We start from the raw sequence: 27,181 nt of genomic DNA, 5'->3' as shown, positions 1-27,181 counted from the left end.
CTGATACGGTCCTTCTTGGATTGCTGGAGTAAAGGGATACCACATTTGTATGTCCAAGGGCTCCGGCAAAATCCACGTCGGCCGCGGATCCGGACTGTAACGATCGTAGAAGGTCGCTAAATAGGTGAACTCAATGCTAGTGGGACTTTTGCTCAGTACGATGCAGCGGCATTCATGAGGATGCCCATTTATGATGCTATATAGCGAAAAATTAGAATGTAAATTCTTTCAAGTGTTAATTCTACTTACTTTAGTGTTGGGTCACGCCGGGAGTTTGGGAATGTAATGTCTTCGCGGTCGACAAAGATGTTCCATTCGAAAATGTCGCCAAGTGCAAGATCTTTGACTAGGGTAGGGATCGTATAAGGGTAATGCGAGTTCATTGTAACGACCTGTACTGTTGGAAGAGGAAGTGGCTGCTAGTTGCAGTGTCCTTTAACTGATTCCCGTTCAGACTTATATATGGTTTTACACCTAGTCCATTGTAGCCGATACCAACGCTAACACCAACACCACTTCATGATCCCGAGCGTTCTTTGGGGTTGGTTCCAGACGATTATCGACGGACAGGTGATGCAATACCCTACCCCAGGTACCAGGCATTTCTATAGAGACACGAGTACCGCGAGTATATAATAAAGCCAGCTTGTCATGCTATTTATGCCTGTATTCAACGCGCATGACAGGTGACCGCGACATTGTGTCGGGCCAGAACCATCTTCAAAAGACGCTACAGACGCACTGAACAGCGAAAGCTTCAAATTGCCTCGTGGTCAATTTTGCATGATACATGAGTACAAATGATACCATACGCGAATAGGGAGACCTACCGACAATATAGTATGCACTGTTAGATATAATCACGAGTGCCACAATATACCTTAAGTTCAGAAGCGCTCCAGTAACCTGCTTACCCCGAGCGCGTAGAATACCTCCGCTAACGGCGGATCCATCATCGAAGACTTCAAACACGGTTACGATGGGAAGGATGACGGCAGTTTGAGCAACGACGGCTGCAAATTCGGAATCAGCAATAGAAGGAAGGTGAGTCTTGTCCGACTCCTACCAGGGTCGTCATTGAAAAGGTGTCCCCCAAAAATTTCGGAATACAAAGAACATTACGCTATAGTTGCATGTGAGACTACGATACGTTATGGCAATAGAGATGGTAGCGGACCAGAACAACGATAACATGATTAGTGACATGACAAGCGACGCATTGGACGCGATTCCAGCTCGTCGGGCTTCGCGTTCACCCAATAGGTTACTGATTGTATTAGAGATTAGAGAATAAGTTGATATACAAGCTAGCACCTGACTTACTTTCGTAAAGGAAGCAGCAACCAAGAGAGAGAACGGCGCTTGAAAGGTTCAAGTCGATGAAGACACGAGCAAGACAGATTGGGTGGCGAGCGCGACGGGACCAAGTTTGTAGACTAATAGTTCGGGTCTAACAATATTAACTCAAGAAGCAAGCAACTTGCAAAGACGCAGCGAGGTCGACCTCGACCTTCAATTCACTGTACTTAGCTTGAAGTCACTGACCGCAATACCTAGGCCTGGATCATGCATCAATGCATCACTTCTTCGCAGGGACAGATGCATGGAGATGCTGTGCCGGATGACTGGTCACATGGGCAGGCATATCTGCTTTGAGTCTTTGACCGAACTAGTTTGTTTGGTCGCTGTTTCGTCAGCTTTGAGCACGCCTTCAACAAGTCCTGCGCGGCGCTGACTACTTTCGACGGTTTCAGAGTGAGATCTGTAAAGCTCAGATATGTTAGCTAGAGACAGTACGAGCCTTGCAAGGTTAACCTACCAGCTTGCACCCTACGGTGAAGCAATGTTGGGACATGGCACATATGTAAGTACTCAGAGTCAAATCTCCCGTTTGTCCTATCACTCAACCTGAACAATAGAGCAATGTGTTCAAGGCGATTGAACTAGGATCCGAGAAAACAGCGGCTCTTAAGACTTCTCGTGTCTCGATGAGAGTGAAGCGACCCATTCTCCGGCACGAGACTCGTATCCTCTAATTGTTGAAAGGGCAAGCCGCTATTCCCTCTGTTTATGGATACGGTCAATTGGAACATTTCGAGTATATGGCTATGGAGATTCTGGGGCCAAGCGTCGCAGAGCAGCATCAGAAGAATGGTCCCGGTGTGATGTTAAACACCGTCACCCAAATCGTGGGTCAAGCGGTACGTAAAACACGAACTCAGGCTTCAAATTGCAGAAATGACTGAACTGGACGTGCAGCTGGCAGGACTAGAGCATATTCACTCGCTCGGGATTGTGCATCGCGACATCAAGCCTGAGAACTTCCTCTGCACACTTGATGATTCGACAATCAAAATTATTGACTTCGGCATCTCCAAGCCTTTTTCCCATGATCAGCCCAGCAAGTACGAGCCGTTAACGGAACGCCGGGCCATTGTCGGGTCTCTTTACTGGGCAAGTCTCAATTCTCACAATGGAATAGGTCAGTACGCCTTCTAGCAGTAATGTCATTCATTCTTATCTCTATCACGCCGTAGATCTTGCTCCACGCGATGACCTTGAGTCCTTAGCTTATATCGCCCTGTTCCTTCTTCGTGGAAACTTGCCTTGGAAACCTCGTCCTCGCGAAGAGTCCCAGCTTCGCTCACAAGAGATCATCCGACAGATGAAATCGAGTTGTTCAAGCAAAGATCTGTCTGAAGGCCTTCCGGTCGAATTTGGTGACCTGCTCGACTACAGCCGTTCCCTCGATTTCAATCAGCTTCCCGATTACGGAATGTTGAGGCGCTCATTTGCGACTTTGGTTGATGAATCCTCCGATGGGCGACTCGACTGGACGCCTTGCCACTCACAAATCGGGAAATTTCTTTTAGACGAGCCCAAGGTTGAGATTCCTCACGAAGACGAGGATGACGACGGCGACGACCGTAGCGACGACCGTGGTGAGGATAGTTACTTCGGAATGGACATTGACATGTGGGACTCGCGTCAAGGGGAGCGAGACAAGGACTTGACGTTACTTGCCGAGCAGGAGGCAGACCTCGATAGCTGTACCCCCGTGATCGCAGAGGTGCTTGATTCGCTCTGATAATCATGACGTTATAGAAGCCCGCCTTTGTGTAAGTAAACTCTCACTAAAAAGTCTCAGCATCAGGAAGACCTCGTTAGACACGGGGCATCTCGGGTGGATTTGTTCCAATTTTGCGGGAGGCGGACGGAATGTAGATAGAATGTAGTTGTACCTAATGTGACGTAGGAAGTAGATAGACCTGTCTTGTAGCTGTGAGATTCCAATGAGCTCAAAAAGACGACATGTCCCATCTGTCGGAGCCCGACTGAATACCTACCACATCGCAAATGTATTACGAACCCAAGATTCGCCGATCAGCCGTTCACTTCTGCAACACTAGGTCTGGATGGTACGAAGAGCCTTGAAGCTTGAACGCGAGGCGAAGCTTCGGAGTCGGCCAGCCAGCAGGTTACTCCGGCCTGATTCTTGAAGCGAGGACGTATAAATCGGGTTATGCGTGCAGCTGCCGATCCTTTTTTGAATCTAACGCCGACGAGAAAGGGTAATGTCTGTGAAATCCAGGAATAAGTAAGATACACAAAGACAGTGAACGAGGCTGACAGCTTACTGCTCGATAGGTCCTTGACAGTGACACTCTGTGGCCAAGGCCCGCCGATTGGACAGGCGTGCTGAGATGTACAGGAAAGGGTTCCGTCTCAAGTAGAAAGACAGGAGCCTCCTACATAGATTGACAAAAACGCTTGGTGCGCACTGCGCAAGGGCAGCTTCTCATGGCGACTTTCCGACATCCCAGGCCGAGACTGATTGGAGTACCTATTCATTGAACACTGCCGACGTTCCATCTGCTCCCTACGAGAAGACGCCATTAACAATGTGACCCGTAGTGCTCTAGTGCCCCAAGCCTCCCCCATACAGTCTCCTGCTTTCTCCCCCTACCCTATGAGGGTACTCTCCTATAACAACATCACGAGCAAGCGCACAAGAGTCATACTCAGATCTTCCGAAAGTCCGACGCAGCGAAGTACATATCAGGTGGCTCAACATCATGCACGTTTGTTTTCATCATCGGGAGCGGAGGGGGGAGAATCCGTACGACGGGTAAGCCTGCTCCATAAGCGGGTGGCAGCTTGAATGTGGTCATTTGCGTATTCTTTCGAGTTTCCTGGGCCTGACGTCTTGTATGGAATATGTCCATGACCTCGCAATAGAACATGGCGCCAAAATGTGTGAATCTGTGGGAACGCCAGCGTCAGGTTCAAAGCCGTACAATCTCCAACTATAGTGTTCACTCATCGAAATTCGGGTTCTTCAAGGCATTCCCTTCCTTTCCGACCAAGTATCCCTCATGTTGCCAAACGAGCTGTTAGACGCAATTATCGAGGAATGCCGCGACGATAGGGAAACCCTCATGGCATGCAGTCTCGTTAATCGAACGCTACGATGGTCATCCCAGAAACGTCTTTTCGCCGAAATTACACTCTCCAGTTCACACTGCTATGCAACGCACGCAGCACCGTATCCATCTCTGCTTCGTCTCGTCTCCAGCTCTTCCATGATAGCGTCCTACGTGAAGAGTCTCCGCATCCACGACTCGGACAAAGAGATCATCCCCCGGATTCTCGAGCAGCTGCCTAACATCGAATCTCTCTCGATCGCGTGGACATCCCTAGACTTCATAGGCAATGCCTTGAAGTGCGCACTTTCACAGCCTCAGCTCCAAAAGATTTCGTTTGACGGGATAATGTTCAAGACCTCGGAAGAATTCTTCGAACTGTTTGCCCACAGTACGGAGATCCGTAGCGTGCAATTTTCAGACAGTTGTATTCAAACGACCCTGCCGTCCAGCATGGCTCCATTTCAACGATGCACCATCCTAGATCTGTCCCTGCGGACGGGTGAAGGGGAGACCAACCGGTTCGTCGATGGGGTCCTAGGTATTTCGTCCACAATTGACGTCGGCCATCTCACCCGACTCCAATTCTGGATGACGACCACAGCGTATCTCCCAGCTCTTTTGAAGTTGCTGGCGACAACGAAGGGCACATTGGACGAACTGGACCTGGATCTGCTAGCGCTCGGTATGACGTTTCGCTTGCATTCTTCGTAGATGTATGACAATGATAAGTAGCCACGCCACGACAAGGCGAACTCGATGTCAGCGGTGTCCCGCGTGTCAAATGCGTCCTCCGCTGCTCTGTGTACGCACAACCAGTTTTGGCCTGCGTCTCCAGCATTTTCGGTGGAACATCGTCTGCCACGTTGGAAGAAGCGGAACTCGTCCTACGGGTATCTGATGCTAAACCATTTGGTGCATCAGATGATGCTCTGTGGAGTGATGCCGACAGCGTGATGGTGCGGGTCAAGAGGCGCGTGAGTGTTTGCATCGAATTTTTGCAACCAGAGCAGAGAGATCGTTATGGGGACACCTGTGTAGGTCTGTTCCGAGAGAAAATGGCTAGGTGCCGTGATAAGGGTATTTTGCACGTGGACAGCAAAGTTGTCGCGCCGTATTAACTGTTCAAACTACGCGTAGCGGATGAAGCTAAGGTCGAAGAGGTTTCTAGGGTGCTTTATGAAGAGCTCCCTCTGAGTATATAAGTGAATGAGTCGGGGATTTTGGGATTGGTCACGACCGTAGCACCGAGCTACATAAGAATCTTTCGAATCACAATTAATGAAGGAGAGCTCTTGAAATGATGTATGAACTCACCGAGCTGATATAATAGCATATATCAGGTCCATCCACCTCCAACACAGATTCTAAACACTTGCAGAGCGAAAAGAGCAGCGTCCGTCGCAAGGCGTCCTCACGTCCTATTTCCTCGATGATGCGATAGATCTTCGCCATCCATATACGACTCTCGGTAACGAGTAGCAAGGATAATGTAATCTGTAGAGTAGCTGCATGAGTTTATACGGATTGGAACTTGCAAAAAGTAACAAAAAGGTATACCTCTGGACTGAGATTGGTTCTGGTATCTCTAGCATTTCAACGAGACTTTTTGCTGCATAAAAGAACTCCACATTCCACCGTCGCTATACCATGTCCTTGCTTCTTGCTTGTATCGTGTACTGTCTCTTTGACGCATGCCAGCAGAGTTGTCCATGCAATTTCGGGTTGTCGTCTGCGGTGGCCGACGAATTAAGCAGACGCAAAAATCGCTGGAGCACGAGAACATACCGAACGCGATACAGGAGAAATTGGCAAGCTCCCTGTCTTGCTAGGATTCAGACTGCTCAAGTTCGGGTAAAATAGAGAGAGGTAAGCCAGACAGCAATGGTGGTGGTGGTGGTGGTGTTACCGGCGCCAGGTCCCAATAAGGAACGGCCGGGTCCACAGCCCTGACATGGCGAACCATGTGCTGTGGCTGCGAAGGCTCATACCGTTGTAATCACACTGTTGAGTGCGTCTCGCGGAGTAGAGACTCTTCGCAGGGTGCTCAAGTGGGTATCGAAACGGAGAAACGAAACACAGAAGTTTACAGAATTCGAGTATTTATGGATGATACAGTGGTGTACAGTTGATAACTCGGAACACGTCAAAAACGTACTTGGCAAAAGAAGTAAGGACTCGACTATCGTCACTATCCAGAAGGATATGGAGAACATGGAGTCCAAATGATGCGGACTTCAGCGCAGCTGCAAGGGGAGGACTTGCGAGTGCGAAAATGTTGTGAAAGAAACGGGCACGTAAATCCTGTAAGTCGCCAGTTCCGTCGCAGTACAGCAAAACATGTGCCTCATCCTCGACCTCTGAACCACAAAGACGGCACAAACGCTGACAGTGGGGAACGGGAGGACGCCTTCGTTCCGCCCATCGGAGGACCTCGACGGCAAGTGTATGAGAAGACGTCAACAGGCGCACTAGTGCTTTTCGATGGGCAGGAATGGGAACATTGAGATAAGAACGAAAACTTGCCACAGCTGATTTCTGCAACATTTCAGGATGTGCATGGGCAGGGGGATGAGGTCGATGACGTAGCAAGAGGGCCTTGGAGGATGTCGCCATGAACGAGGAAATGTCTGAGAGGCAGGATTGCTCAACATCAGTTATAATCCTCTCGATATCGCCCGGAAGCCAATTGTGAGCCAAATCAATGAACACAGGCTTATTCAGGTTTCGTAAGACATGAACGAGGTCCCCGATCCAATGAACGAAAGATGTAGGTCCATAAAAGGAAGCTAACACCCACGGATAGGACTCGGGTTAACGCCGAGGCAACGCTGAAGTCAATTTCGCCAATGAGGATAGAAGGACAGGAGCAGGAAGTACACGGTCGCTGGTACTACTGATAAGCTCTGCGAGCTGCAACAATTAAAATAGCTGCTATTTTGAGCACTGCTGTAGCAAGGGCAAACTGCTCGAAAATGGCTTCAGCATTAAGCTGATATGTCCGAATTTTGAGACAACATACTCGCTTCCACCCACTGAAAAGCGACAAAAGCATTGGTTATATTTGCAGAAACAACATTTCCAAGCCCCAGAGCGATACGATAGGAAATGAAAGTGATACGGCGCACTCGGAAAACGCGAGGGAGCAAGTGGCAATTTTATTAGCGGTACATTTATTTGAGAGGGAAGGGTGATCGATTTTGTATCAGCAGGAGTAATATCAGGTTCTTTTGGGCAGCGTCATGATGAGAGACGTTGTTCAACTTCAAGCTCAAGGGCCATCGATGCGGCCCGGGCTGCCCAGCCAATCGGCTACGTAAGAAAAGCTTGCCCGCACGGCAAAAGCCGAACCGTGAATTGATTCAGAACCTTGTACATACTCTTGACATGCGGTATCGAAAGACAACCGTTTTGCTTTGAGGCTGTAAAGGGTGCATCAGATGGAGGAACCGTTGAAAGTACATCTCTTGCCACGCAAGATGTTCATGAGTACTCACCGATTTGAAATTGCAGGACACAGAAAGGCTGGCTGGACTACTTGAGGCATGTGGTGATTATACTGGTCCAAAGAATGTTCGTGCGCTGATGATATTGTACGGGATGTATGGGTGCTCACATTGGTATTAGGGTTCATCATCAGAAAACCCATCCTATGGCGCCAGTATTCCCGAGCTGATGGAGGGGCTGAGTCTGGCGGAATCTTCTCTTGCGCATACTTTGGTCGCGTTCATGGAACGCGTAGTCGGTCTCATTTTCGTTAGACGACACCCCTTGGCCCGTGTCCTTGAGTCTGTCCAGACTGCTGCCTATAATTTTCTTGCCAGTCTTTATCATCTCCTCGACGAAGCAATATGGCTGTTACGTTCGGCGGCGGATTCTGTTCAGCTCGGACCAGGAGAGGTCCCGTTTCAAGCCCTTCATGTTTCAATGTTCGATCGATTCAAATCCTTCCGGGATCGTTGCAAGTTTGTCAGGAGCTCTCTCCCTGGCATTGATGCCGCCTTTGATAGCGGACAGACTGATCTAGTAGAGGAGTTGAAAGCCGTTGGGCTTCATTACATTTCCCGCATTCTACTGCCGCTACCAGGTGGAATGGGTGCTCATGCGGCCCTCATTGACGATCTCCCTGCAGTCTTTTCAGTATTGAAACGCTCTGCGCGTGATGTTGTTGATGGTATCAATGCCTTTGAACAACGCATCCTCAGGTTTCGCGATTGTTTTGTAGATCTGGCATGGGTGGAAACGATGGTCGGGAACCCAGTGCTTGTCAAGGGGATGTTAGACGTTCTTCTTTCTATCAGCCATGAGCAATCGAGGCTGCGCGAGAGTCTTTCTGATATCTCTTTAGCGCCAGTCGGTGTAACGACAGAAAATGTGTGAGTCAGGACATCTCATAGCCTTTGCTGCTTACTTATGTCATCCTGGAAGCCTCTTTAATTTGTGATCGAATACGTAACTTTTGTGGTGGATCACATATGGAGAACATGTGTGGTCTGCGCACGATCCGTTTGGTAGCAGTATTGTGGTTTCATCTCTGAAAACACACTCGTTAACACGACGTACAAAATATATACCTGAGAGCACGTCGTGTCCTTCCAGATCCTCCCGTCTGCTCTGTGCATAGTGTCTGCGAATGGCATCTTCCTCTGCCGTAGCCTTGTTATACCGACAACTCGACGAACGCATTGATACCAGTACCTTTTTGTCGGTTTATTCCTACGGTGTTCAGAAACACAAGCAGCAATTCCGTAATAAGGCTGCTCTTCAGTCTGCCTTGTTGCGGTTCCACACACTTTACTACCCCACTGCTACTCCTCAACCACTACGACACGGTTTCTATTCCGAACTGGCTAACCATGTTACCGAGTTACTCAAGTTATACAAGAACAAAGTTTGCCATGCGCGGTGAGTATATTATTCACCGATGACACTTGATTTGGATTAATCGTGCTCCAGCATCAATTATATGGAACGGCATGTCCGGCACCTACTCCATCTCGCCTTGATTATCGCAGACTCTCATGAGCTACTCGCCAACAAGGCCCTGACACTCATTGACATCATTGAGGGCGAGACTAGCCATATCATCGGTGATCCTATACTTCACTATCACAATTCCTACATCGGCATCAATGACGAGATGAACCATGTAATGAAGTGTCTCAATAACGTTCGCCTTGTGAGGAATTTCTTTCGCAGCGTGGGTAGTCCATTAATTAAGCACCGTATACAGGAATCTCCCTACCCGACACTTCTCATCAACCGCGTTGGCAAATATATCAATGTTATTGCTGCATTTCTGACTCTTACAGCCTCTGTGATGAATCTTGTGAAGAATGGTAGCGACGCTACTATGAATGTAATCTCGGCTTCCTTCGCGTTGATTGCTGTTCTCTGTATGGCTGTAGGCAAGTTTTCATCTCGTTGAAGCTCGACTTCAGTTAAAACCTGTCCTGCTTTTACAGCTAGCTCCATAGTTTCACCGGATACCATGATTGAGATTCAAGACTTGGCAAAGAAAATGGAGGGAGACATTTACGCCATTGTTATTGCATGGCGAGAGCTATCTGAAGTACTACGAGCTATCTCTTTGAAACAACCGATATCTCCAAATAGTCATCTCTTTCTCCGGAGTTTTAAAAGACACGTAAGTCTTCCCACCTGGCATCTACTCCAACATTAAGCTGATCTGAATATGGTCCTAGTTTTGTGTTGATGGCGCCACGCTCATAAATTGTTTAGCATTCAACCTCAGTGTAGATCAAGACATCTATAAGCGAGTTAGGATGATCCCTCGTCCCATTGAAAGCAATGTCCTCGATCGTGCTAAACGTATCAAGAATGACATTTGCCTCAGTGACGCGCGTCATATCCAATCACGTATTTCTACAACGGCTCGCGCTAAAGGCCTCGTCACTAGCTTCTTCCCTCTATCTCTCATGTCGTCAAATTCTCGAACTGAACCTCAGCTGCCATTGCACATCGTGATGTCGCCACGAGCCATGACCCCGGAAAACCGAGAGTCGACAATGCCCTCCGCATCTGTCATCGAAATACTGGATTCTAGCCCCCCGACATCTGCGTCTGCTCCAGGAGAGTCGTCTATGCCTCTGAAGGATCTCTCTGCGTTGATGAACGCCGAAGTAGAGGCTTCTGGAATTAGTGAAGATTCTTCCGTACCAGAGACGACTACGTCGTGCAAGGCGTTGGTAAAACGACAGTCATACTCAGTTCACAGTGGGATAGGAAGAATTTCAGTTCCGACCAATAATTCTAATGAACAGACCACTGAGCGGAATAGTGCTGGCGTAGACCATCCTGAGAGTGGTCCATGTCGTCGCAGGACTCACTAGTTGCCATCTCTGCTGACCACTATGTATTTTGTTTGATATTAATATGTAGCATAAGCTTGACTACCATTCACCGTTTATTTCTACGTTAGGAAGAACACTATGTTAATGCTCCTGGAATGGACATTTACATGCCATATACCTCAAAAGCTTCCTTCACTCCCTCCCATCCCCCTGGCAGGCGCGGCTCGAACACCACCTTGAACGGCATCGGATGGGCATTAGCACTCTCCGTAAAATCTAACGTGTCTATTTTGTCTTTCTCATCTTCTCTAATGTTGAAAGCCCAAAGCGTTAACGAAGTGTTGAGGTACGTCGACGCAGTGGCCAGATGTTGACCCGGACATACGCTATGTAACACGTAAACGAAATCCAGAGAACTGAATGCACGGAGATAAGCGTACCGTCGTCCAAACCCAAAAGGGAACGTTCGAATGTCGTCTCTTAGCGTCCCGTCCTTACTGATCCAACGTTGGGGATCAAATGCTTCGGGATCCGGGAAATAGGCGGGATCTCGGTTGACAGACCTTTTGTTACAAGTCAATGGAAGAGGAATTACACGTAGTATCTTCGAGACGCACCATACATTTCCGATGACAGTAGCGCCTTTGGGAATACAGTAGTTGTTCTGTTTATCTGTTCTCAGCTACTTTGATAGAGTGATAATAGGATACGCTTACCCAAATGATATCCTTGGTGGCTTTATGCGGGAAACCACCAGACGTGACTGGTCTCCACCTAAAGGTCTCCAAGACGAAAGCCATCGTCTGAGGAAGAGAATCCCGGTCAGCAAACGTGGGTGCTGATGAACCGACGTTAGTATATGTTGGGAGAGAAAGAAAAAGAAGGGAGATTTACGCCTGTCTTTTCCAATGACGGAATCTAGCTCTTCTTGAACCTTCCTTTGCGCGTCAGGATGGCAGGCAGCAGCCATGACAGCTACGCTTATAGCCGATGCTGTCGTATCGCTTCCCGCACCGAACATACTGCCAGTAAGATAAGCAGTTTCGTTGTCGTCGAGCTCAAGCTCGGTCTGTCGCTCAATTAGGTATTTCCCGAATGACGGCTTGACTTCGTCATTCCGTCTCTAATAATCATAAACATTAGTGCTGGAGCACACGTGTACCGTGCTATACTTACGAGTTGATCTCTGACTTCTTGCAACAAGCCCTTGAAGAGGCCGAGTTCTTCCGCGTGTGCGTCTTTCAGAGGCTTCAGATAACCTGGTACGTATCTAAATTAAGAGAGTCATGAATGAGTCGTAACTTGCAAGATAATGCAGGACTCGCTTGAGCAAAGGAAGGATGTCGACCTTCCAAGCGCCCGTGCGCATTGTTAATCCTAGGGTCGTCAAACAGCGGTTGACGGCTTGAACTTCGGGATCCTCAAATGAGGGAGGTACTTTCCCGTATGCCAGGCCCATCACGACAGCGACGGCATACCTGTCACCGGTGATTGTCAAACACTACAAATTCTATAGAGCATCTAAGAGACGTACCGCTTTGCATGATCTTGATGCCTATCAGGATTCTCGGCAATATCTAGAAGATTTTGCCTAGCATTTTCCATAAGGATAGGCCAATACGATGAAATACTCTTCGGTTGAAGATGAGAGTGGAGAGCCCTGTAGATGCGAATGGATGAGCATAATAGATTATAATTGTAGCTGATAGATAACCTTCGCATCTTTTTGAATCGCTCCCCCGCCGGAGTAAGAAGCGTACGCATACCCCCGGACAATGTCTCCCCCGCGGAGATGGACCGAGGGCGATCGACGAGAGAAGCTCCTTCCTTCTCCATTATATCAACGGCAGCTTGGTATCGTCCAATGACAACAACAGTCTGCAGGCCTTGTCTGAAGGAGAACACAGGACCGTATTCTTGAGTCCATCGTTCAAAATGACGATAAAAACTGTTTTATGTTAGAAATGAAGAAGTGTTTCTAATTGAGAGACGTACAATTCAGATTTGAACGAAGCACCAAAGATGGAATCGCTGGGAGGACCAGGAGGTAGTGGAAATCCAGAACGCTTTTTTAACTGAGCATGGAGGAAGGCGCAGAGTGTAAAAATGAAGACGACAGCCGCGATACTAATATCCTTAGGCTGAACGAGAAATTCAAAAGACATAATACAGACGATGCATGTCTAAGTCATTGAAGTCTTATATTGCTCGACGGCGCATTAAATTCGATCCGCTGCCAATCACGAGAACCATGACGGTAAGGGAAGAGGGTACTCACGTCTCTGCTTCTTCTGTCCTGAGCCGTCGGACGTGGTTCGCACATGACTCGACGATCGTGTAAACGGACGCTGAATTCCTAATGGGGGATAATGTCCCGGTTACATAAACACAATCTAAATAAAAGATCGCCGAATCTAGCGATGACGCCGACCAGAGATCGCAGTTGATTTGACATCCGTTTCTTGTCCAATTCCACCACTTCCACCACTTCCTCAATCACCCATGTCTTTACCCACGACCATAAAGGCTGTTGCGATAGCCAAGGCAAGTTTGCTGGATTCTCTTTAATGGCAAGACGCTTCTTTATAATTTATTAATTCCGGCAAGTTCAGACCGGAGACTTTGATGTTATCGAGAAGGCTACACTACCTTTTCCAAAAGTCAATCCCGGAGACATCGTTGTAAAGGTACCTCTTTTGTCCAGTGTAGCTCAAGATGTCTTCTAAATATCTGTTAGGTGGAATATTTTGGTGTCAATTTCATCGATACATATTACCGGTCTGTACATCCATACATATTCTTCCTACCTTCTCGCATCTCACCGATATTCGTTACAGGAAAGGGCTATATCCCATTAAAGAATTCCCTGCTGTTTTGGGAACAGAAGCATCTGGCACCATCGTTGCTCTTCCAACCGACGAAAACGTCCTGAATGATCCCGATTACAAGAAGCGGAACTACACTATCGGCAGTAAAGTTCTCGTCGTACGTATCGCATACTCGTCAATCTGAACTCGTTTACGGAAGTTATGAAGTACGGCTTAGGAGCGCATGCAACGTACCTCTCAGTCCCATGGACAAAGGCGCACGCTGTGCCGGATTCTATTGAGACCAATGTTGCAACTGCGGGTGGTGTACAGGCTTTAACGGCTTTGACCTTCTTCACTGAAGCGTACAACGTCAAACAAGGCGACATCATCCTTATACATACAGTAGCCGGAGGCCTCGGTTTGCTCATGACTCAGCTCGCGAAGCATCGAGGGGCCACCGTTATCGGTACAACATCGACGAAGGAAAAGGCTGAGTTTGCCAAAGCAAATGGTGCCGATCATGTTATTCTTTATCCTGTGGAGGATACGGTTGAACGCGTACTTGAGATAACCAAAGGTGAAGGTGTTCATGCAGTTTTTGACGGGGTTGGGAAAGATACGTACGCCATACCCTCTTCTTCTCACATATGATGATCTGCTGATTTGCCATAGATTTGATAACAATTTGAAACTGCTGCGGCGCAAAGGCACCCTTGTGTCCGTCGGTAATGCGTCTGGTGCCGTTCCGCCAAAGTCTCCTTTGGTGCTCATGAGCGGCAACTTTACTCTTTTGCGCCCTACGTATGTCGTCCGTCTCCGAGAAATTTCTTAGCTAAGGAGTTTTCTAGGATGGGTAACTATATAGTGACACCAGAAGAAGCGCATCACTATACCACTGGAGTCTTTGATCTTATTCGGAAGGGAGTGTTCAAGATCAACATATTTAAGGAGTATCCTTTCACGGCGGAAGCGGTTCAACAAGCCCAGAAAGATTTGACGAGTGGGAAGACCACCGGAAAGCTATTGATCAAGGTGTCGGACGAATGATCATTGAACAGGTGATAGTCCCTTCAACATGGAATACAAGTAATATTTGTGTACATTCTATCATGGCTCATTGGTTGTCTGTCCTTGATTTGATCAGTGGTCGCTGGCCGCCAATATGTATCAACAACCAGGACAAGACTGCAAAGTGTCGATGATGCTACCGATATTGTATCCTTCTGGGAGATTTTCGACACGGAATGTGCCGTGGAGGGATGGACGTGCGTACTGAAGGGGGTAGACTATGCCCAGATACCGAAAGGTGGGAGAATGTTCGATCTATGGAAAAGCCAGTCCTGGCTTCTCTGCGTGATGACGAGACGCGGCACGGTTTCCGGACCGACAAACAGTTCCTTGGTATGGTCGGAACGAAAGAAGGGCATGTAGAGTACAATTTTTTCGAAGGTCAAATACGCAAATGAACAAAAAACGAGAGAAACAGGTTTTTAAGCTATGATTGCCGGAAATGCCGCTCTAATGTTTCAAAGTCCGAACGAAGATCGGTCCGGAGGCAACCATTTGCCCTTCACTACCACCATCATTGCCTAGCTTACGGCTGTGTTCTGCAGAGTCCGACAGACTATTAGTGGCCGGTAAGCTAATCCTAGTGATTTTGTAGTCGAGTCTTTCATCAAAATCTCTTCTGCAGGAACCATTATGGCTATTGTCGACCTTTACGGCGGCAACAGGTGAAGCAATGAAATGTGCGAACGAATGGGCCGATAGCAAAAGCAATGAGTGCTCTGTGAGTAATTCATTCTTGTTTCATCACGTTTGCAGCCTCATCATTGTTCGATACAGCTAGGGCAGAATCACCCAGCACCACGAGAATCTTCGCCATTTGTGACTCGATGTGAGCGAGAGTTCTGAGAACTTGCGCCTATGGCTAATGGATGTTCTAGTCTAAGACAAAAAGTCCAGTGGTGCCTTTGCAACGCAATGTCGATAACGAAGGTGTCAAAGGGGAAGACGATGTTGGGCGACAATCTCAACGGGTACGTAACTTTTATGACTGTACGATGAAGTCAGCAGCCCTCATCTGTCTAACATCGTAAGATTGTACCCTCACAATCAAATTTCTTCTTCAGCCAATCACCCGCTCATCCTCCCTGCCATCAACGCGGTTCCATCCACATGACCGATGTTACCTACCCGTTGTAGCAGGTATAGGCTCGACGGCGTCACCCAGTGACACCCTCTTTTCGCCTCCATACATGGACACATCCCTTGGTCAGCACATACCGGTCATCTCTCGTCCAACGCCAGCCCCCAGCTTTTGGAACCTCATTGCAAAAAAGGTGGTAACGATAAGCGTACTGATGGCGAGAGATACTGCCACAGTAGGCGAGGTCGCGGTCAGAACGACTTGTGGTCCCAATCGGGATATCAGTTTTTCCCTTACAGTAGTGGCGGGGATCGTCTTTTTGTATCTGAAATTGCGTAAGTATTTCTCGTCTCTTTCGTAACACGCTGACGAGTTTCCATAGAGAATCCTCAGCACAGAGTTTGTTGGCTGTATAGGATCAATATAGGGACATGACGCTGCCTGCTATTGGGTTTGTGCTTTGGCACAAGCCGGACAAATTAGGATATCGTTGCGCTCGTGAGATTGTATCGACACAGTCCTTTGCAACATGGTGACTGCACATACGAGGAAGTAACACTGGTACTTGCATGGGTGACGCAACGAGATGCTGATGTAACCCTAACCTTACTGGTGCTGGGGTTAAGGTCATCACACCGACGCAACCCAACAGTGTTGCTCTCGACGTCAACGATCTCTGCCCTTCCACTCGCTGTCACTCTCGTTAAAATATGTCACTGCGAGCTCCTCCTGAGGTAGTCCTTCGTCATAGTCCGTTGAGCGTAACTGATACAACTTTTATAGTACACTTGGGTAAGTACCCAGCTAGTGACCCAAATAAATATCCCGACGGCGACATATCGACCTACGCGCACTACGCAACGAGTAGCTCCCATGTGTCGCTTCCTATAGCCCGGAGACCCATAAATCGCGTCTTTCCCCTCAAATACACCAGCCTAGGAACTATTTCTCGCTCCACCCCATCTGGCATGCTACAATAACTGGCAAAGGGCGCGTTGTCCTGACTTTCGAGGAGCGGAGACGATAGCGACGATGACCAAGTTTGCGGGGGGACGGGTATCTGCAGAGCATACCACAGGTTCTCGACGACGTCGGCAACTGTAACCCACTCTCGATGGCCCGGCCTATGAATGACTACTGGCCATGGAAGCATCGGGTGGACGATAGCCAGTGATGGAAGAGGCGGGTTGGTTGCTGCCTCGTTCACGCAGCCACCGTGACTAAAAACACGCACGCCCGACAGACTGTGAGCGAAGTCGAGCTCGATCATCTTCTCTCCATGCCTTGGTCGTAACAGTGGATGTACCACTGTCAGGACGTCGCTCTCAGCCTGCGATGGTAGTGGAATGTGACGATGGTGCAGTTTACCAAGGACGGGCGGCAAGGACGGCGCGATATTTTTGCGTACAGATTCCGTATATGACGCGTCGGGATTGGATGCATAATGGCGGTGAACGGGGACCGTCGTGGTGAGCTGCGTATTGCTATAGACAGGAATAACGAGAGGCGCCCTCGACGGGGTGTAGAACGCCGTCGATGGTGATAAATGCACTTCTGGTAGCTCTCCACCCTGCTGTGTAGCCATGGCCGCCACATTCTCTCGTCGGGCGCGCATCGTCTTCGTGCCGTCGTCATTCGTTGAACAAATGTCAGAAAAAAGGCTTACGGATGAATAGAGAGGCTTTGGCTTGCTTGAATGTGTGCGAGCGTAGAAGGGAAGGTGCTGGGAAGGGTGAGAGCGAGTGATGGTGGTGGTTTGAGGGAGAGGTGTGGGGGCCTGGGGAAGGATGGGACTGCTTTATATATGGTAGGTCCCCCCTCCAGACATTGAATGTGAACCTAACCTTACTTTCCTTAGGGTTAGGGTTTCGTGTTCGTCTAATTTGGCTGGAAGCGTGTACATATCATTTTTGTACCTTTCAAGATGCTTTGCGATACCGACGTCTTCTTAGGAAAGGAGTCTCTCCTCGAACTTTGGTGTACCTTTCCAGACTTCTTGCTAGGAAAGATGTCTCCTCTCGCGCTGTGTCCTTCCATCTTCACTGCTTACTATTCACCTTCCAGTTCTTCAATCATGATTGTGACGCATGTGCATCGGACTATGAAGCCATCTTAACCATACAACATCAGCAACTTTCTGCCCTAAAAGACTTTTCCTTGTATTATCCTTTCTCATACCCTAAGGCCAATCCGGTGGTACAGATTGTACTTGTACGGAAGTATGGTTGGGCAAATGATTTATACATGTCCGATCATCCGAGTCGATAGCTGAACGGTGCGGCTCACAATGGTCACAGCGTATTCAGGTGCTGGCCGTCGCACAGGAAACCATGTCAGTGTCAGGCCTTCCGGAGGTAGCTCTTCATCCTTATGCGTTGATGGAAACCTAACATTTGTTTCCGCAGGATCACGCACTTTCTTAGGTCTTTGATCCTCCGAATTGGTAGGATTACTAGCTCGCGTGTACGCTTCTCTGATGCCTTTCGATCCTTCTGTTCTCTCCTGGAACGTCTGCGTACGCCCTGAGCATGCTTTTGCACCCATTTCCAACGGGCTGCAATATTAACAGGAACACGCCCTTCTACCCATGGCTTGTAGGATTCGTGATCCTATGATCTTCCCATAAACAAGGAAACCCTACGCATCATTCCTATCTAGACTATCCCTACGACGTGTATCTTTCTCGTTCACTACCCAAATTCTCAATCTAGTGCGACTTTAGAAAGAGTAGACCATGTACAGCACTAACCTCCGTCCGATACGTTACTTGCAATCTCTTAGAGAAGACTCTTTATGAAGAATTTCAAGAAACACATAGGTCGCTGTCATTTTTCTTAGGCGGTGTTTTGCTCACCGAAATATAGTTTTGTTCTAACGATACCACGTTCGCAAACTTTCTGACAAAGATGCGTACTTACGACTACAATACCTTCAGGCGTATTGGGGTGGTTCCTGATCCAACCAAGGACGACGTTCGCGAGCGTGTCGAACGTGTTGAGAATATACCTTGGCTAAGCGACGTACGGAAAATCGAATACCGTACCTCTACTATGCAACGTGCTAAAAGCCTCTTCATTGGCCTTATCTCGACAGTTTCCCATCCTTCAGAATCGCTCGAAAGTGTGTTGCTAATGCATGTAGTAGCCATGCCTCAAACACAGACTCCACCTTTCCTTTTACGACAGCCGGAACTTCTACTGAAGGACTGTATCCCGACCTACCGTCATCGGCACGTGGAGTTGTAGATGTATCAACTATAGTCTCGAGTAGCGCAATCGCGACGAGTGCGGAAATCGAGGCTCCCAGGACTGCTGCCGAAAACGAGATGCTCACTCTCGTTAAACGGCGGCCTTATTCATTCCATAGTGGGACGCGTACTTCGATGGCAGGAATAGAGGCCGGAAGCAATGGTCTTCGATGAAGGGGATGGAAGCCGAAACGACGAGGACGCTGGCAATCACACCGAGAGAGGTGCTCGCCGCCGCCGAAGTTGTTAGATGCAATGGAACTGAGTTCGCTATACTGTCTTTGTAGAGTTATCCGGGAGCGGGCCGACAGGTCGCCTAAGTAGTTCAAATGGAACTTTATTCTCCTTCTCGCTAGGTACGGAAGAGCCTTGAACCCACCAGACAATGGCTCGATTACCTTGGCGACAGGTTGACTATTCAATAAGGATCGTTCATGGGCATCCGGTCCTCGTAACAAGCTAAGGTACGTGTCAGCAGCTTAGATCACTGTTTGTTCTTGACTTGACTCTGTCGATCGACTAAGTAACCGGTGCGAAGGGCAGTGGGAGAACTGGAATTAAAGGCAAATAAATTTTGTGTGAAATATGTATAAAAAGCATGCGATTGTTCAGTCATCCCCAACGAGGTCAGTCTCCGAGCCGAATTCTATGAGAGGATGGTCGATCGTCTTTTCGGCGTCTCCGTTGAACTGTGCTGCCAGTGTGTAATAGTACCTCTATTCCACTGGAAGGACCTCAAACTCGATGACAAAATATTGTCTGTATTGTTCAAACTCTCTTGGCACACCCTCAGGCGTCAGTATTGATTATTATATGGTTGTCTGAAGTCCGCATACTTTTGAGTAGGATAGACTCGAGTTAGGCTACTTGACTTTGTCTTCGTGAAACTGGACGATACATTATGTGATGTCAATCAACGAAGAAGTCTAGGTTTTATGCAAATCAATTTTGTGTGAATATTTGCACAAAAACATGCCGCTATTCAATCATTCCGAGAGATTTGCTCCGACGAAGGTCGGCCGAGCGTGTTTGATTCCGGCTGGTGGGTGCAGTTGTTTACCCTGAAGAGTCGGAAAAATGAAGCTCGAAGCACCGACAACAGTGGTGAAGGGAATTAGCAACTGGCCCTCAGTATAGACGAAATCTCTGAACGAGACAAGGTGAGCAAGCAACCAAATACAGAAGGTGCAGAGTGGAGTCACTTTGGATTTACTCGGCCGAAGCAGTACAAGAAGCGCGCGATATAATGCAGCTTTCTATCCGTCAGGTTCCCCCCTGAAGGGAAGAGATACAATCCGCCGTGTACCCTGGTCGATGGCAGTGACTACACCCCGAGAGACGAACCGATCCGAAGCATGTAGCGACAAAGTGCATTTTCCGTTCGCCAAGGGCTCACATGTTTCGATAAATTTTCGAGCCAATGCCGATGTTGGTAGATAAATTGATATTTGCTAAGATTGTCAAGACCAGTCGATAGATTGAAACGGGAACTGACTTTTTCATTGGTGTAACGGGCGGTTATGAAAGCCGCTGGAGCAACTTGATTATAATCGTTCGTCCAGACCGTACACATTTCCCGTATCTGAGGATCTTTCACACCGTCGAATTTAACAAGACGTTGCTGATTAGGCTGTGCATCTTGCTTCGAGTACCATTCTGGATAGGTGAAGTGGTCTGTATTCACATATCTCGGCTTAGCCCCCGCCTGCCCCCGCCTTTGCAAAGTAACCACGTGCCTGTAAAAACGTCAGCACGCATGAATGAGATATTTTCAAGGGGAAAATCACCCTCGACGCCTGATATAGATTCAGAAACTGAGCTTCGGCAAAACCCTCGGCCTTGTCAAAGCGTGAAGAGACGACGCCTCGTCGCCTCCATGCTCCGAGAGGATATCGCTGAGATTCAGTGAATTCCTCCGGAAGTTTACCCAATTGTATCGTACGCGTCACATTGAATTCTGCAAGCATTGCAATAGTCCGGGCCGCGGGTGGAGGCGAAGTAGAATCGTCAATCTTCACCGAGAACTTCGTTTCCTCTTTGCTTGCCTCAACGCCGCGCCTGGCAGGTCCTTCGTCAAAAAATTTGACGAGGAGGTGGTCTTTCGAAGGTATTATCGTCTCTGACGGATTGGCTTTCAGACTATCGATGATGCTGCCGACATTGTATCCTTCCGGAAGATTTTCGACACAGACTGTTCGATGAGAGTCGAGGACTCAGCTGCAGTAGCATAAGTCGCATACTGAGGAGTGTAGACTCTACCGAGACGACGAAGGGCCAAACCAAGTTGACATACCGACTTTCTCACGTGATAGACGCGGTACGGCTTCCGGGCCGACTGAAATGCTGTGCACGTCCCGAAACGGCATTCAACGCCAGCACCTAACTTTTATCAGGAATACAAGACGCTAACTGCTTTCTCAGAAAGCGTTTGTCACTATTAGAGTACTGATAGTACGGTTTGCGAATAGTACCATGTACCAGTACTTGAATAATTACTAGACAATGGTGAGACGCCACACAACGCGAATTCTCCAACCTGCCCTGCTCAAGAGGCTAGTTAGCCACTGTGTTAAGGCAGAGAATCAAGCAATCATGTCTCTTGGTCGGGGAAATCGACGAAATGTTCATAAGGACGTGACTATCACCCTGCTGCGAATTGTCTTTGCTTCTCAATATCTTGCCTGATCTGTTGGTGTAATGATTCATCTTCCCGGGATACTTACCCTCAGGCACTATCTGTCCTTAATCAAAGGAGACTTCTGAGGCCCATGAATATGATTTCCAATGACTGCTTATCTCCAAAGTAAATCATGCCAAATGATTAGCTCCAAAGAAGGTGGGACGAACACCTTCAAGCTCCGCTGGTGGCCGGTCTCTCAAACCTTGATACATCCCATGGACAAAGCTTGTAGCACCGACAACATTAGTGAACGGAACCATCAAGCATCCTTCAGAGACAGCCAGATTCCTTTACGAAACGAGGTGAGCGAATGAGCGACCTACAGACAAAAAAAAGACATACTTCGAGTCTATTCGGCCGAACCGGAAAAAGAAGCTCGCAAGCTTTTTTCGCTTGGCGTCAAGCAGGTCCTCGGTGAAGGGTACAGAGACCAGCCGCCGCGCACCCAGGCTGAGGGCAGTCACTACACCGCAAGCAACAGGTTGTTCGGTAGCCTCCAAGGACAGTCGACATCTCCCTTTCACCAAAGGCTCAAACTCCCTGATGAATTTTCGGGCCAAGCTCGATGTCGGGAAGTAGAGCAGTAGCTCCTAGAGAGATGTTAAACCAATGACTTAGTAATGAGACGGAATAGACCAACATCTTTACCCCCAATGCGAGAGGTAATGTATGAAGCAGAAGGCACTTTGTTGTAATTATTTGTCCAACCGATACAAAGTTTTCTTATTTGGGGGTTATCCATACCCGAGATCTTGACTCGGCGTTTTAGATTTGGCTGTGTATCCTGGTTTGAGTACCATTCTGGATATATCGAGTTGTCGCTGTCCATGAACACCGGCCGTACCCCTGCCTCTACGAAGTCGACGTGAGCCTGCCGTCAGAGTCAGCTTGTATAAAAAGAAGAAAAAAATGAAAGGGTTACTCACCTTGTATGCATGATGTATATCTAAAAACTGTGCTTCGATGAGGCGCCCGGACCTGTCAAAATGCGTGCAGAGAGCTCCATCATACTTCGAGAGAATTTCGACGAATTGTGAATCCGTAAAGCTCTCTGGTACATCCCGCAACTCTATCGAACGTGTCGCATTGTATTTTGCGAGCATAGCGACGGTCTCGGGGGTCACCGGGGGAGAGGTCGAATCGTCAATCTTCAACGAAAGGTTTTTCTGCTTCTTGTTCGCCTCGACACAACGCTTTGCAGTTCCTTCATCGAAGAATCGGACAAGTAGGTGGTCTTTCGAGGGTATTATCGACTCTGCCGGGTTGGCCTTGATGGTATCGACGATGCTGCTAACATCGTAGCTTTCTGGGAGGTTATCGATACGGACAGTGCGGTGGAGAGAAGGTAATTCCGCTGTAGTGGCGTAGGATGCAGAAGGAACGCGGGATATCTGCAGACGGCGAAGGGCAAGGCTGGCTCGAAACATGTTTGACGGCGAAAGAATTTTAGTTCCCACGCCATAGACGCGCTCCGGCTCGCGGTCCGAAGCCAAAAAGGGCTGTGTATTCACACGCATCCCAAATAGTCGATGAACGCCTCTTGTTCTTACCTTTCTTCCTCCCAACAGTGAAACGCGCCTGGTACGAAACGAGCGCTAACAATTTATGCCACAGACCATGATTTATCAAGTTCCAAGATACTGCTCCAAGTGCTCCTCCAATTGCTGCACTCGAGTCTCGAGAGTAATTGCCAGCGTTTACAATACACTCCTTCGCATCCACTTTCGAGCCGAAGCCTGATATATATGCCAGTTCCCTAGTATCTCAAACCTGCTTCGTGTTAATTATTGCTTATCCTTTTTCTAGAGAAAGTAGATCAGCTCATCTTATAGCTAAAGCAGGCCGTCAAATATCATTCAGCGATTAGATGAGAAGATTCAACAGTGTATCGTGCTTTTTACCAGGATCCACCCTCTTCATCACGAAAAAGCTACGATTTCTTGCTTACCTTTTAGCTAAGTCCCCGATCCTGAATACTATAGTGTTATGGAAGCTAAAGTGTGCTTTGTCAACTGGATACCGCTTCATGGTGCACGAAGGTGCAATTACAGAGAAATGGGATAATAATCTTCTGAGCACCTGCAAGGCCATGTCGCGCACGGTCAACACGATAATGGAAGCCTGCTCCAGCATCACTTAGTGTCGAACTGCTGGTCGAAGGGTTGTTCTGGAAACAAATGCGTATGAAAGGTTGTCATGTCTCGTCTCCAGATTTGTTTACTACTCACTGCCAGAGCCCCGAAGGTTAAATCCCTCTACGGCTTGCTGTTCCCAAACTCCCAAACCTCTTCTGATGAATTTGTCGGGTTCAACACGGTCCGGTCTTTTCTCACTTTTTACCCACACCCACACCTTTGCCGTTTAAATGACTCCTTCCGGCTAGCCCCTTCCCCCCACCAAGACAGAGCCACTTTGCGGTCCCGATGTCAGGTCACCGGTCAAGCTTCAACCCCATGTGGATCGCCAAGCCAGGCTGTATTTATAGTGCGAGCTATGATTAGACTATTGAACTACAGACAGAATGTCCCGTTTAAAGAATGTGGGTATCGAAATGCTGGTAAACTAAAAGAAATTGTCCAATGAGTGTCCCAAAAGTAATAAATGCGTTTTAATGTGGATACGTTCCCTCCCGGGACGGTCTGGACCCGACAGAATCGTATTTGTTATGGGTAGCCGACGCAGGTATAGCGCTGGCGTACGGCATGTTGACCATACTGCCGTCGAGTTGAAGGTTAGAGCGGGAACGGGAGATAACATCTGTCGCGAGATCCTCTCCGTACTGCTCTGCGAGTTTGCTGTGAAAGAAAGTCAGCGAAATTCGAAAACGAAGAAAGGAACTCACTTTGCATAGTTATCCATGATGACAGCCATACTGTTCATGCTGAGGCGGTAAGCCTTCGGCATCATGCCTTTGCCGAACCTATACGTGACATGGTTCGAACAAAGAAGTCCAGCAACAATAATCAGAAGCTGGGGACCAGCGAGGATGAAGCTAACGGTGTACCAACGCTTCAGCGTCTCCCGTTGGAATTTAAGGTAGTCAAGCTTGCATCCTGCCAATACCGAACGAGAATAACACGTCTGCGAGACCGTCGCCTCAACGAACGGACTGTAATACCCACAGCACCCCAGCTGATTCTGAATCCGCTGCCTACCCTCCGGACCAATATCCTGCGACCACTGCTGGTTGATCTTCCCCTCGAGATTAAGCTCCCGTCGTTTGTAGGTAATATAACCCGGCGCGGTGTTAAACGCAAAGACGATCCAGAGCAGGAACGTATACACGGCGAGGAAAGACCGGTTGTTGAGCAGGATCCCCGCCCAGCCAATGATGGACGTCAGTATTCCCAAGCAGGCAGCGATGGTCGAGACAATGAGCTCTGGGCGGTTCCCAACGCGAACGATGTCAGCGTTTGCCCAGACGTTGAACCACGTCAGCAGCAGGGAAATGAGGCCGACGATGGAATAGCAAGTCAGGACGAGGTTCGCGACGAATAACGTCCATTTGAACCTGTTCCAGCGCAGTTTCTTGGTGAATCTCGACCCGCCGTTCCTGCCACCGAACCAGCCACTGGTAACACCGTCGCAGTCCTCGTCTGCCTCGCCGGGCATCCTCGCCTCTCCCGACCTAAATGCTTCGACTCCCCCTCCTCTCTTGGGGACGTTCAGCGCTACGCTCTTCGGTTTCCGTCTCCTCGGGCCTGGTTGCAGCAACGTGTTGGAAAACTTGGTCGGCTGGTAGTTGACGCTCAGAGAGATGTTCGAAGGGCTCTCCGCTACCTGAGATTTGGGCATGAAAGCATCTGAACTGCTTGGTCGTATCGATGAGTTCGACGAGCCTGGCGGCGAAGACGAGGAAACAAAGGGTGCATGGGGGCGGTTCAATGGATTCATTTCGTCAAGAAAATGACGGGTAGAGGTGTCGTGCGACGCCGCTGAAGTTGGCCGTGAAGGACTGCGCAGTATTCAGTGCCTGTGGGAGGTACCGAAAGGAAAAATTCGCTTACATTTCCATCTAAATGTGCCGACGTTGAGGGGAAGAGCTAAAAAGGGTCGCGTGGGTAAATTACCGGATTTGGGCTGCTCCGTCCGGGGCCAAGATATGTCGACCATACTCGTTGCATGCAAAATTGCTGTAGAGTTTGCTATGAGGGGAGGCTTACGGGCGTGATAAGCGGAGAAGAAGTAGGGGGGGGCTTAGGTTTTATTTTCTTCTTAGCGCAGCTCACAGTTCAAATAGAAACATTCTGTCCGACGTCGGGACGAGGGCCGCAGTAGAACTCACCTTTTTCCCTTTGGAGGATCAGTTCAAAACCAAAGTTATAATTTTGGGTGTCACTTTCATCATCGAGAAAATGATTACTGTTGATAATTTTCCGAAGAAGTCCGGAAGTTGACTTATAGTGGTAAGTATGTAAGTAAGCAGTGAGTATAATAGCTCACGTTAACCTTCTTGGCAGTTTGCAGCATTTCCGCAGTCTGTCAGCTGTTGATGGTACTAACTCTCGCTAACGGGGATCACTGGAGGCGCCATATGGATGCCATACATAGGACTCGCGCTCGGAGTCACCGAGCCATCACGACACACAATTCAGTTACAGAAGGAATAGAAAATAGTTCATAGTAAGTGGCCTTGGTGCTGCAAATATTCGAAGGCTGCGCCTCTGTGTAGTTTCGAAGAACCACCAATTGTAGCATGTCATACGGCACATCATTTGTCTTCCGTGAAACTCATGATGAACTTGGAATGCAAAGACAAGTGAAGGAGCGGCCATTTATCTTTAGCCGATCTCTTGACATGGCCAACCCTAGATTTCAGACCCTCCGCATAAATGAATGAGTGAACTGCAAGTCTTGTACACGGCCTGGACGGCGATGGTTCTTGAATGGAATCTCATTTCATGTATCAGAATAATGTGAGAAATTCGAGCTCACTCTTTCCCCAAATGACGGGGCTAATCATTACTCAGTGACCGGAGAGATGAGCGCGGCAGCTCCTTGGTGTTCTTGGTATAATTCTTACGTTAACTGATTGTATTTTCATTGCTTGTGCCCCACGGTTTTAATCAGACATGGTTAGACCTAGGACTGTCGCAGTGAAGGTCAACATTCACGAAGTTAAATGACGACGATATATGCCTTCCTTTCCCCGCTTCAGGCAATCATCGGGCTTGCATCTTGTCGTAGTGGCGGCGCCGCGCCGCCCGGGCCGTCTGAGAAGATATAGCCGCTATATATAGTTGTGGATATTTTAGGGAATTGTGATTCTGGCCAAAGCACCCAAGATCTTACTTACAGCTGTTTGCGTACAGCTTGACAGTAGCATGTGTTTTACGCGAGAGAAGAGAGTAATTTGGACTTGGTCATAAACCATGGTTTATGGACTTGAAGACGTGGTTTATGGCTATTTCGGCGATCCCGGAGGTCCTTTCGCGCGCTTGAAGTCCCCAAAACACAGTTTATGATCAAGTCCGAGCCTTCTTCCATCATCCACGAAAACGCTCCTGACTGTCAAGCTGTATGCAAACAGCTGTAAGTACAACGCTTCCTGAAATGA

At 48.4% G+C, this 27,181-nt stretch overlaps 10 protein-coding genes across 10 annotated transcripts; 5 read left to right on the top strand and 5 right to left on the bottom strand.

Moving 5' to 3' along the window:
• Positions 1 to 1,777: 1,777 nt before the first annotated feature.
• EV420DRAFT_1646478 (putative casein kinase-1 hhp1) lies at positions 1,778 to 3,088 on the top strand (the record flags this gene model as incomplete). Its single annotated transcript, XM_060477920.1, has 5 exons — positions 1,778 to 1,864; positions 1,920 to 1,980; positions 2,047 to 2,201; positions 2,260 to 2,482; positions 2,538 to 3,088. 5 exons carry the CDS (start codon positions 1,778 to 1,780, stop codon positions 3,086 to 3,088), a joined length of 1,077 nt encoding a protein of 358 aa, XP_060327430.1.
• A 1,202-nt stretch (positions 3,089 to 4,290) lies between these two features.
• Positions 4,291 to 5,760, top strand: EV420DRAFT_1562358 (uncharacterized protein). The gene is given in 5 exon segments (XM_060473896.1): positions 4,291 to 4,323; positions 4,336 to 5,109; positions 5,160 to 5,686; positions 5,727 to 5,729; positions 5,742 to 5,760. The coding sequence occupies 2 exon segments, from the start codon at positions 4,377 to 4,379 to the stop codon at positions 5,543 to 5,545; spliced, it is 1,119 nt and encodes a 372-aa protein (XP_060327429.1). The 5' UTR covers positions 4,291 to 4,323; positions 4,336 to 4,376; the 3' UTR covers positions 5,546 to 5,686; positions 5,727 to 5,729; positions 5,742 to 5,760.
• Positions 5,761 to 6,489: 729 nt separating this feature from the next.
• Positions 6,490 to 7,139, bottom strand: EV420DRAFT_1562351 (uncharacterized protein). Its single transcript, XM_060473895.1, has one exon. The coding sequence runs from the start codon at positions 7,038 to 7,040 to the stop codon at positions 6,528 to 6,530; it is 513 nt and encodes a 170-aa protein (XP_060327428.1). The 5' UTR covers positions 7,041 to 7,139; the 3' UTR covers positions 6,490 to 6,527.
• Positions 7,140 to 7,779: 640 nt separating this feature from the next.
• EV420DRAFT_739665 (uncharacterized protein) lies at positions 7,780 to 8,963 on the top strand. The gene is made up of 4 exons (XM_060483286.1): positions 7,780 to 7,882; positions 7,938 to 7,997; positions 8,052 to 8,800; positions 8,853 to 8,963. Exons 1-4 carry the CDS (start codon positions 7,865 to 7,867, stop codon positions 8,866 to 8,868), a joined length of 843 nt encoding a protein of 280 aa, XP_060327427.1. The 5' UTR covers positions 7,780 to 7,864; the 3' UTR covers positions 8,869 to 8,963.
• Positions 8,960 to 10,839, top strand: EV420DRAFT_739659 (uncharacterized protein). Its single transcript, XM_060483285.1, has 5 exons — positions 8,960 to 9,329; positions 9,381 to 9,603; positions 9,658 to 9,832; positions 9,890 to 10,071; positions 10,130 to 10,839. Exons 1-5 carry the CDS (start codon positions 9,058 to 9,060, stop codon positions 10,775 to 10,777), a joined length of 1,500 nt encoding a protein of 499 aa, XP_060327426.1. The 5' UTR covers positions 8,960 to 9,057; the 3' UTR covers positions 10,778 to 10,839.
• Positions 10,840 to 13,059, bottom strand: EV420DRAFT_739670 (cytochrome P450). The gene is made up of 10 exons (XM_060483287.1): positions 12,734 to 13,059; positions 12,453 to 12,686; positions 12,273 to 12,398; positions 12,064 to 12,216; positions 11,915 to 12,008; positions 11,633 to 11,861; positions 11,455 to 11,576; positions 11,356 to 11,402; positions 11,179 to 11,301; positions 10,840 to 11,124 (listed from the first exon to the last, which is right to left on the bottom strand). Exons 1-10 carry the CDS (start codon positions 12,901 to 12,903, stop codon positions 10,902 to 10,904), a joined length of 1,521 nt encoding a protein of 506 aa, XP_060327425.1. The 5' UTR covers positions 12,904 to 13,059; the 3' UTR covers positions 10,840 to 10,901.
• A 114-nt stretch (positions 13,060 to 13,173) lies between these two features.
• EV420DRAFT_1562347 (uncharacterized protein) lies at positions 13,174 to 15,036 on the top strand. The gene is made up of 7 exons (XM_060473894.1): positions 13,174 to 13,282; positions 13,351 to 13,425; positions 13,476 to 13,516; positions 13,576 to 13,723; positions 13,774 to 14,168; positions 14,221 to 14,349; positions 14,397 to 15,036. Exons 1-7 carry the CDS (start codon positions 13,241 to 13,243, stop codon positions 14,593 to 14,595), a joined length of 1,029 nt encoding a protein of 342 aa, XP_060327424.1. The 5' UTR covers positions 13,174 to 13,240; the 3' UTR covers positions 14,596 to 15,036.
• A 1,514-nt stretch (positions 15,037 to 16,550) lies between these two features.
• On the bottom strand, positions 16,551 to 17,282 carry EV420DRAFT_1766630 (uncharacterized protein; the record flags this gene model as incomplete). The annotated part of the gene is made up of 1 exon (XM_060480886.1): positions 16,551 to 17,282. One exon carries the CDS (start codon positions 17,280 to 17,282, stop codon positions 16,551 to 16,553), a length of 732 nt encoding a protein of 243 aa, XP_060327423.1.
• A 4,408-nt stretch (positions 17,283 to 21,690) lies between these two features.
• EV420DRAFT_739545 (uncharacterized protein) lies at positions 21,691 to 23,480 on the bottom strand. Its single transcript, XM_060483284.1, has 4 exons — positions 22,551 to 23,480; positions 22,265 to 22,495; positions 21,967 to 22,214; positions 21,691 to 21,912 (listed from the first exon to the last, which is right to left on the bottom strand). Exons 1-4 carry the CDS (start codon positions 23,139 to 23,141, stop codon positions 21,753 to 21,755), a joined length of 1,230 nt encoding a protein of 409 aa, XP_060327422.1. The 5' UTR covers positions 23,142 to 23,480; the 3' UTR covers positions 21,691 to 21,752.
• Positions 23,481 to 24,232: 752 nt separating this feature from the next.
• EV420DRAFT_1274558 (uncharacterized protein) lies at positions 24,233 to 25,518 on the bottom strand (the record flags this gene model as incomplete). Its single annotated transcript, XM_060467848.1, has 2 exons — positions 24,233 to 24,419; positions 24,467 to 25,518. 2 exons carry the CDS (start codon positions 25,516 to 25,518, stop codon positions 24,233 to 24,235), a joined length of 1,239 nt encoding a protein of 412 aa, XP_060327421.1.
• Between the last annotated feature and the right edge of the window lie 1,663 nt (positions 25,519 to 27,181).

This window comes from Desarmillaria tabescens, assembly GCF_030435595.1.
Source record: "Desarmillaria tabescens strain CCBAS 213 chromosome Unknown EV420scaffold_35, whole genome shotgun sequence".
In the NCBI taxonomy this organism is placed as follows: domain Eukaryota; kingdom Fungi; phylum Basidiomycota; class Agaricomycetes; order Agaricales; family Physalacriaceae; genus Desarmillaria; species Desarmillaria tabescens.
The sequence above is the reverse complement of the archived record's forward strand: the minus strand, read 5'-3'. Positions and strand labels throughout refer to the sequence as shown.